Source organism: Myxocyprinus asiaticus, chromosome 14 (genome assembly GCF_019703515.2).
Source record: "Myxocyprinus asiaticus isolate MX2 ecotype Aquarium Trade chromosome 14, UBuf_Myxa_2, whole genome shotgun sequence".
Lineage (NCBI taxonomy): Eukaryota > Metazoa > Chordata > Actinopteri > Cypriniformes > Catostomidae > Myxocyprinus > Myxocyprinus asiaticus.
Genome location: NC_059357.1, coordinates 22,437,408 through 22,447,666, shown reverse-complemented (window position 1 = coordinate 22,447,666; position 10,259 = coordinate 22,437,408). Strand labels below are relative to the sequence as shown.

Sequence of the window (10,259 nt, the reverse complement as noted above, 5' to 3'; positions counted from 1 at the left end):
TACCAGTGCATTTCCACATTTTGCAGTACATCCATTGAGCTCTACGTTGATGTTTCTATTTCCTGTGTTATTTCATAGCTTTTGTGAAGGTGGTGTGCATCTTCCCCTCTACAAATTGTGAGCTTCCGCCACACATATCAGAGAGACAGAGAAAGAGGAACTGAAAATGAGTGGAAGAGAGAGGGTCTTTTGATACTTCTTTAGTGGTACATCGAAAACTAATAGAGGGGGTTAAGTATTGATTCTGTTTGTATATGTTTTGCTTTTATGTACATTTAAAAATACATTTGGACGTTTAAACTTTTTTTAAACCCAGTGGCGGCCTTGTGCCTTAAACAATAATAAAAAAAAAAATCTTAAATATGGGCTATGTTTGCCCGGAGACATGGTTTATTTCTGAGATTCTGACCCTGATTTGATTCCAGAAGGTTTGATTTGATTGTGAAACCCAATAATATTGTCAGCTAGAATCTGTAATATCAACAAATATGATGTTGCAATACTCAGATATTTTCCATGTTTGCCATCTGATGTTTTAATGGTCTGTTACACAAAGTTCAGCAATTGTTTGATATAATACACGAGAGATTCCCCCAACAGGTACTTATCTTTCTATCTGTACTCACTCATGTCTGTGACAATGTACTAAAAGAGTCCAACAAAGCTTGCTAGGTCATATTTCACATAGTATTAATGTACAGAACCAGTTGTGTCTGACATACAGTGCATCCGGAAAGTATTCACAGTGCTTCACTTTTTCCACAATTTGTTATGTTACAGCCTTATTCCAAAATGGATTAAATTCATTATTTTCCTCAAAATTCTACAAACAATACCCCATAATGACAACATGAAAGAAGTTTGTTTGAAATCTTTGCAAATTTATTAAAAATAAAAAAACGAAAAAAATAAAAAAAACAAATAAATCACATGTACATAAGTATTCACAGCCTTTAACATGACACTCAAAATTGAGCTCAGGTGCATCCTGTTTCCACTGATCATCCTTGAGATGTTTCTACTACTTGATTGGAGTCCACCTGTGGTAAATTCAGTTGATTGGACATGATTTGGAAAGGCACACACCTGTCTATATAAGGTCCCACAGTTAACAGTGCATGTCAGAGCACAAACCAAGCCATGAAGTCCAAGGAATTGTCTGTAGACCTCCAATCTGGGGAAGGGTACAGAAAAATTTCTGCAGCATTGAAGGTCCCAATGACCACAGTGGCCTCCATCATCCGTAAATGGAAGAAGTTTGGAACCACCAGGACTCTTCCTAGAGCTGGCCGCCTGGCCAAAGCAATCGGGGAGAAGGGCCTTAGTCAGGGAGGTGACCAAGAACCTGATGGTCACTCTGACAGCTCCAGCGTTTCTCTGTGGAGCGGGGAGAACCTTCCAGAAGAACAACCATCTCTGCAGCACTCCACCAATCAGGCCTGTATGGTAGAGTGGCCAGACGGAAGCCACTCCTCAGTAAAAGGCACATGACAGCCCGCCTGGAGTTTGCCAAAAGGCACCTGAAGGACTCTCAGACCATGAGAAACAAAATTCTCTGGTCTGATGAAACAAAGATTGAACTCTTTGGCCTGAATGGCAAGCGTCATGTCTGGAGGAAACCAGGCACCACTCATCACCTGGCCAATACCATCCCTACAGTGAAGCATGGTGTTGGCAGCAGCATCATGCTGTGGGGATGTTTTTCAGCGGCAGGAACTGGGAGACTAGTCAGGATCGAGGGAAAGATGAATGCAGCAATGTACAGAGACATTCTTGATGAAAACCTGCTCCAGAGTGCTCTGGACCTCAGACTGGGGTGAAGGTTCATCTTCCAACAGGACAACAACCCGAAGCACACAGCCAAGATAACAAAGGAGTGGCTCCGGGACAACTCTGTGAATGTCCTTGAGTGGCCCAGCCAGAACCCGATTGAACATCTCTGGAGAGATCTGAAAATGGCTGTGCACCGACGCTCCCCATCCAACCTGATGGAGCTTGAAAGGTCCTGCAAAGAAGAATGGGAGAAACTGCCCAAAAATAGGTGTGCCAAGCTTGTAGCATCATACTCAAAAAGACTTGAGGCTGTAATTGGTGCCAAAGGTGCTTCAACAAAGTATTGAGCAAAGGCTGTGAATACTTATGTACATGTGATTGTTTTTTATTTTTAATAAATTTGCAAAGATTTCAAACAAACTTCTTTCACATTGTCATTATGGGGTATTGTTTGTAGAATTTTGAGGAAAATAATGAATTTAATCCATTTTGGAATAAGGCTGTAACATAACAAAATGTGGAAAAAGTGAAGCACTGTGAATACTTTCCGGATGCACTGTATCTCTATTTAAGGAGTGCAGGTCATCGCCTTTCACGTGCAACATAGATGCATTCACTCTTTTCAAACAAAAAAACAAAACAAAAAAAAAACCGAGCAGCATAAATTTTTTAAAAAATATTTTAATGCACCATTAATAAAGGGTCCAACGCATTAATACAAGAGAAATATTGCAAATAATATTAAAACTTTAAGTCAAATTAAAGGGGGGGGAGACAACAAAACCAAAAATAAGATAACTGAATGATAGGTATGTACAATTATATTCCTGCAATGGTAAGTAGGAAAAGGATGAACATATTTACAGACTAGAACCAGTGTGTTTCTACGAGAAACAAACACCTCTACAATATTTACATGTTATTCTTTAAACTTTTTTTTGTCCTTTTCAAAAAAAAAAATTATGGTTATGCTTCAGTGAATACATTTTTACTGAAAGACTGCAATAAATCTACATATTTTACAGGTCTTCATCTCAAAGGAAAAGAATGCTAGCAAGGCCCTCAAAGTTGAAAAAGGGAAGGGTGTAAGAGACATGTCAACTTTTCTGACATTTACTGGCAAAGAGCGAGAGAGACACCAATAATAAGAGAGGACAGATCAACATACATCACCCATTCTAGTTAATCTTCCTACGTGCTTTTATCTCTTGGGGGACTTGGGGACATCCAAATTGTTTTAGATTATGCACTTAATGCGGCACCATTTGCAAAACGCTAAACTTGGCTCTTTTAAATCTTTTATAAATTACAGATGAGACGGTATACATTTTTCAAATGTTCTTCGCCAGAGTAACTTGTCCCAAAGTAGAGTGCATGATCTCTAAAAATATCCTCTATTCTTCCACATTTCTGATGAACAAGTCTCAACTTCAATGGACCACAAAAATACAAAGCAGAAGAAAAAACAATTTCATCCTTTTATATCCTCTTGCTAAAATACTAATGTGCACATAATGAGCACAGACAAAAAAAGACTGCCTCACCCAACCTGTCCTCTTTATATGGCTAAAAACTATGGATGAATTAAGGAAAAATGGCTATCATTCATGTAAGGTATGTATTTAAATTATAGTTAACATGATTATTTCAACTTAAGAAAATAGACTAAAATAACCATGTACAATGTAACATATCGTAAATACTATATAGTTTTAGAATACCAGCACTACAGTCATGTTGGCAAGAGGGACATCTTTCATTAAGATCGTTCAGAATCAGAAATATCCCAGAGAGCGAGTGTGCCAGAACTGCTCCATATTAAAAATAGGCTGACCTGATTCTATACTGTTAATCTGAAGAGGGTACAGCAATAGAGTGCTCTGGTCTACATGAATGCATAAATTCACTGGAAAAGTGAGAAGAACAGGGATAGTAAATATACTACAATAACCAAAATCAGTACTCTCTCTTATGACTGGGGTGCAAAAGTCTTACATCCGTGTCTGTAGGTCTTTGTAAGTTGCCTTTGAAAAAGCCTCTGTTTTAAAAAAAACAAAAAACAAAAAAAAAAACACTTTAAGGGTGTTTGCCACTGTCAAATGTTGTGCATACATGAGCGGAATATATGTGTGCACAGTTATTTAATCAGCTTATCAGTTGTACTTCGAAGCATAGACCTTCGCGAAATGATATCACCAAACACAGCTGCATGTGGAAGAAATAAATTAGATAAGGGCCTGGTCAGGAACAGAAAACACTACTTTAGAGGTGAAGACAAAACTATTTTAGAGGTATAACTCAAGATGTTCTGGCAGTGCTGACATCCCAGTGACCCTGGGCTGTTTACAGCTGAACATTCAATCCAAGAACCCTTCATGGGAGACTGGGTGTGTCTCTTACAGTTAGACAGTCTGTATGTACGCATGTTGAAGAAACTTTTTTAGAGTTGGACCAAATGTTCTCGCATTACACTACCAACATCTGTGCGCTCAGAGAAAAGTAGCTTGTGGGCCGGCAAAGTTGATTGGCAAGGACTAGTTGAGGGTTCCTCTGCAGTTCTCTGTCCCACACAGGCACGGAATTTTATTCTCTTCAATAGGGAACTTGTAATCATATGTGATCTCCTCGTTCACACCAATAGGCTGCTTGGAGTATATGACTATTTTCTTCTGGGACTCGATGGTGATCACTTTGGCGTAGCAGTTGGGCTGTGAAAGTAAAAGTACATGAAACCGTAAATAAAACGATGAATAAATATGAACTTAATGCATTTAATTATGTTCCCTTGGAGACACTGCAGCAGGTCTTTGGAACTAAATATGGAATTATTATTTTGTTTTTTTATACCGTTTTCCTACAGAGCTCTACTGGGAATGTGCCCCCCCCCAAAAAAAAAAAAAGCAAGCTTATTGTATGGTTACTCTTGCTAGAGGGGATGATCACATAAGGTGAAATCATAAATTCCATTCACAGATGAAGTGAGAACAATACATGTCCTTTCTTGACTTTCACAAACAATGTAAAACAGAGCCACAGTATTACACTTTTAGGTGAAATCAATGTACAGTTGTGCGCAAAAGTTTGCATACCCTTGGAGAACTGGTAATATATGTACCATTTTTAAAGAAAACATGAGTGAGCAGGCAAAACACATTTCTTTTATTTCTTATGGGATTCATATTCAACTGTAGGTTATAACAGAATGGGACAATCCTAAAACAAAGCATGGCAACAAAGAAAAAAAATGAAATGACCCCTGTTCAAAAGTCTGCATACCCTTAGTTCTTAATACTGTGTATTGCCCCCTTTAGCATCAATGACAGCGTGCAGTCTTTTGTAATAGTTGTCTGAGGCCCCAAATTCTTGCAGGTGGTATAGCTGCCCATTCGTCTTGGCAAAATGCCTCCAGGTCATGCAAAGTCTTTGGTCGTCTTGCATGAACCGCACGTTTGAGATCTCCCCAGCGTGGCTCGATGATATTAAGGTCAGGAGACTGTGATGGCCACTCCAGAACCTTCACCTTTTTCTGCTGTAACCACTGGAGGGTCAACTTGGCCTTGTGCTTAGGGTCACTGTCGTGCTGGAAAGTCCAAGAGCGTCCCATGTGCAGCTTTCATGCAGAAGAATGCAAATTGTCTGCCAGTATTTTCTGATAACATGCTGCATTCATCTTGCCATCAATTTTCACAAGATTCCCCGTGCCTTTAGAGCTCACAAACCCACAAAACATCAGTGAACCACCACCATGCTTCACAGCGGGGATGGTATTCTTTTCACTATAGGCCTTGTTGACCCCTCTCCAAACATAGCGCTTATGGTTGTGACCGTAAAGCTCTATTTTGGTCTCGTCACTCCAAATTACAGTGTGCTAGAAGCTGTGAGGCCTGTTAAGGTGTGGGCATATTGTAACTGGGCTTTTTTGTGGTATTGGCGCAGTAAAGGCTTCTTTCTGGCAACTCGACCATGCAGCTCATTTTTGTTCAAGTATCGTCGTATTGTGCTCCTTGAAACAACCACACCGTCTTTTTCCAGAGCAGCCTGTATTTCTCCTGAGGTTACCTGTGGGTTTTTCTTTGTATCCCGAACAATTCCTCTGGCAGTTGTGGGTGAAATCTTTCTTGGTCTACCTTACCTTGGCTTGGTATCAAGATCCCTGAATTTTCCACTTCTTAATAAGTGACTGAACAGTACTGACTGGCATTTTCAAGGCTTTGGATATCTTTTTATATCCTTTTCCATTTTTATAAAGTTCCATTACCTTGTTACACAGGTCTTTTGACAGTTCTTTTCTGCTCCCCATGGCTCAGTATCTAGCCTGCTCAGTGCATCCACGTGAGAGCTAACAAACTCGTTGACTATTTATACACAGACACTAATTGCAATTTAAAAAGCCACAGGTGTGGGAAATTAACCTTTAATTGCCATTTAAACCTGTGTGTGTCACCTTGTGTGTCTGTAACAAGACCAAACATTCAAGGGTATGTAAACTTTTGATCAGGGCCATTTGGGTGATTTCTGTTATCATTGTGATTTAAAAAGGAGCCAAACAACTATGTGATAATAAATGGCTTCATATGATCACTATCCTTAAATAAAAGTCAGTTTTTTTTTGCATGATCAGTCATATTTTCAAAATCAATGCCAACATTTCACAATTTCTGCCAGGGTATGCAAACTTTTGAGCACATCTGTATGAAAGTCTCACAGTTGACTATTAACTGAGACATGATTAAGACTTGAGCTTCAACTACCATTATGGTCCATTTTAGGCATCATTTAAGGAACCTAAACTTTAAGCAAAAACAACTCTAATCCACCAGGCAGATCATCTATAATAATCTCTTTACATTCATCAGTGATTAACAGGCATGGATCAAATGGGTAGGAGAAACAGACTACAAGAGATAACTTTGATTAACCCTGCTGAACTTAACTGCAACTTTCCAGGAGCCTTTCAGTTTAATGCAAATTTTCTCTGATAATGGAACTACATGCTAGACGCATGCAGCTGTTCACAGTGGGAGTGGCAGCCATTTGCTTGTCAGAGGTCACATGCTTAAACCTAAAGAGATATTTGGACATGCATTTATTTCAATGAGTGTACTTACTGTGCAGCAGTGGTTAATAAATCGAGCCAAATTGCCACACTTTGTGGCATCAATGATGGTGTCATGGTCGACACGGAAAAGGTAGCTGCTTCCAATGCCTTCTTGAGCGTAGCGCTTCTCCCGATTATCAGCCACCATCTGGCAACACACAAAGTTTATTAAAACCAACACATAAAAGCATGTGACTTGAATAGGGTTGTGTCAATACAATCATTTATCAAAATATATTGTGCTATTTCTCACAATATTATATCAATATTTATGGTGTGTATTTTTGTGTGTGCATTCTAGGGGTGTAATGATCCATCGCTCTGGATTGATGCATCGATTAAATAACCAATGATGCGATGTCATCGATGCAGCACGTAAACATCAAAGTATATTTTTTAAGATGCACCTATATTTTGATACTAATGCCAGCCACATCCGTACGCATTTCGGACAGGGATGCATCAATCTTACAATATATATCTCACTTTATAAGCGCTAAATATGTTTCTCATGTGGGACACAGATGTGCGCGGTGTGATGGAAGCCTGAAGTTGCGTTCAGCACTATCTGTGCGCACGCATCAACCGTTCTTCCCTTGAATTGCGAGCTCTGGTGACAGGATAGCAAAGAGCAGCTCACATGTGCGATTAAATCATGCTTCAACCAAATTAGCAATTCAAACGGCTAAACAGCTGCAATATATTGAACAGTGCTGATGAGGGAAAGAGAAAACAGCTGCCCTGCCTCAACATCAATTACAAGACTTTTCACATATTCACATAAACACCCTTACTAACTTTTATGACAATAAACTGTAACAAAATTACAGATGTGGAAGATGTAGCCAAGAAAAAACACGGATAGCACATACTCCTGTCAGTGGGTATGTATGTATTTTGGATTGAAAGACTTAATTATTGAAGAGATGACAAATTGTCATTGTAGTGTTTACCTCATTCCACAAGGCAAATGAGCTGTCATCAAATGATTGATAATCAAATTTTTTTCAACAACTGAAGTACCTTTTGTTGTGTATGTCCCAATTTGAATACTGGATTTGCACTTTTCAGAGAGCTCAAAATATTCAAAATTATATTTTGGATGCATTTGAGAGATAATTTGAGGCTTCAGCAAACATCGGATCGTTGGCTAAGTGAATAAATATAAGATCGTATTGTGATGAAACTTGCGATTTACACACCTAGAGCATTCAGAAGCAGCAGGTCGTCTAATAGGCAGAAACTCTGAAACTGGCTTAGTTTAAAGGGGTATAATTTAATTATATTTACCCTTTTAAAATTAAATTTACATTATTTAAAAAATGTTTTGATCATTAACAATGGCGATCCACTTATGATATCATGATGCATCACAATGTATTGAATCGTGATGTGTGTATTAGGGATGTGCACGGATAGTCATTATTTTTGGTTAACCATTCTTCACGCCTGTTTTCGAATACCAAAATCATTATTCAGTTATTCTACACGTGGAATAGAGGTCTTCAACTTGAACAGAAGCCAACGGGACCTAGGCTTTGGGCCAGGTTCAAGTCAGTTTTTCAAGGATAGGGCAAGTTTGGGGTCATTCAAAAATGTTCTAGGGTGCGTCTGCGCTGTTTTTCTGAAAATGTGTTGGGCGGACATCTTTAACCATTTACCACATCTAAGTTCAGTTTGTAAAGAGGACTTCATGGGACTGTTACATATGATTCCAGATTTTTTTTCACTACGTTTCAGCACTTGATACAGTTGAATTCAGAAGTTTACATACACTTAGGTTGAAGTCATTAAAACAAATGTTTTGTTTGTATAATATTTAAGGATTTTCCATTATACAACAATCACAAATCAAAGAAGAAAAACTAAATAAAAACCAAAAACAAACCCAGAGAACAACCTGGGCATATTTAAGAAAGTATTGAGATATGCTACTAAATCAGTAGCACAGCATATCTTAGCACAAGCACTCAATAAGAGGTGGGCAGCACCCTATGTGCTTCGTTGCCGGTCAGGGTCAGCATTGCACTGGGCAAGGTGATCCAGAAATGGCTGCCATATACCAGAGAATTTATCAAGGTTACCTATTATGCCATATTCCGATATGTATTTCAGATACTCTCTCCATGTGTAATTTACCAATGAGCTCACTCAACCAGGTCTTAAACTGAGGGACAGTATTTGACTTCCAGAGCCTTAGAATTACCTTCTTGGCAGTAACCATTCCATACATAATAGTGCTTTGCACTGTGGTTTAGTAGGCAAAGAGAATACCAAAATAATGCAATCTCTGGGTCAGGTTCAAACATACAGCCATACATGTCAGAAAACCACTTGAATGTGTCACACTAGAAATAGCAGAGTTTTGGGCATGTCCAGAAAAGGTGGGTCAGAGAGCATTCAGCAGATTTACATTGGTCACACAAAAAAAGAGATGGTGGGAAAAATTCTATGCAATTTAGTTTTTGAATAACGAAGTCTATGCATCACCTTGAATTGGATTAATTGATGCCTGGTATTAATAGAACAAGATCGGATTCTGCCAAGGCTCTCCTCCCTAACATCATCCCCAATCTGTATACTCAGTTCCTCCTCCCAAGCATTTTTTAGAGAATACTTGGCATAATTCACTTTTTTGGAAAATACATTTACAAAGTCTGAAACCAAGTTTTTGGAGTCAGGTGGGCCCAACAAAAGCTTATAAATCCTTCTTTCTTTAGGGAGAGACTAAAAGTTAGGCACCGAATGATGTACATCATTTCTAATCTCTAAGTGTTAGAAAGAAATGTTTCGGAAATGTTTTTTCACTGCGTAAATAAAGCAAAATGTTTATTGATATACAAATCTTTCAAAGTGACTATACCTTTTAGCCTCTCACTGTCAAAAGTTGCATCCGAGATGGATCGGGGGGGGGGGGGGGGGTTGTGATTGTGATATACTGGAGTGTGAACAGAAGTGCCAGGCAGTCTGCAGCCCTTCTTAATTTGCTGCCATATTTTCAAGCAATTCAAAATGATTAAGTTGTCCACCTTAATGGTTGCAGGCAATCTGGGTGTTGAAAAAAGGAGTGCTGAAAGTGAGCTGTTTTTGACAATTCTTTTTAATGGCAACCCAGGGGGGAGTATCGGTAGGGATTTCCATTCTGTAATCTTCCTGCCAGTAGACATGGACCCTTGCATTCGCTGCCCAGTAATAATGCAAGAAGCACAGGAGCCCTAGTCCACCTTTCTGTCTTGGCTTTTGTAAATGTATTTTTGATATTCAGTGAGCTTTAAAGCCCCTGATAAAAGGCATGATTACTGAGTCCTTGTTAGAAAGATGGGTAGGTTTTGAAAGAGGTACAAGAATCTGGGCAGAGAGATCATTTTGATGGCATTTATATGGCCCA

The 10,259-nt window shown here is 39.0% G+C and overlaps 1 protein-coding gene across 1 annotated transcript in view; it reads right to left on the bottom strand.

Annotated features, from left to right (window-relative positions):
- Window positions 1-2,209: 2,209 nt before the first annotated feature.
- Window positions 2,210-10,259, bottom strand: part of LOC127452313 (histone-lysine N-methyltransferase SETD1A-like) — a 47,608-nt gene continuing 39,558 nt past the window's right edge. Inside the window, 2 exon segments of the mRNA XM_051717705.1 lie at window positions 2,210-4,481; window positions 6,882-7,019. Of these exon segments, the coding sequence (XP_051573665.1) occupies window positions 4,308-4,481; window positions 6,882-7,019 (312 nt within the window). The 3' untranslated portion in view covers window positions 2,210-4,307.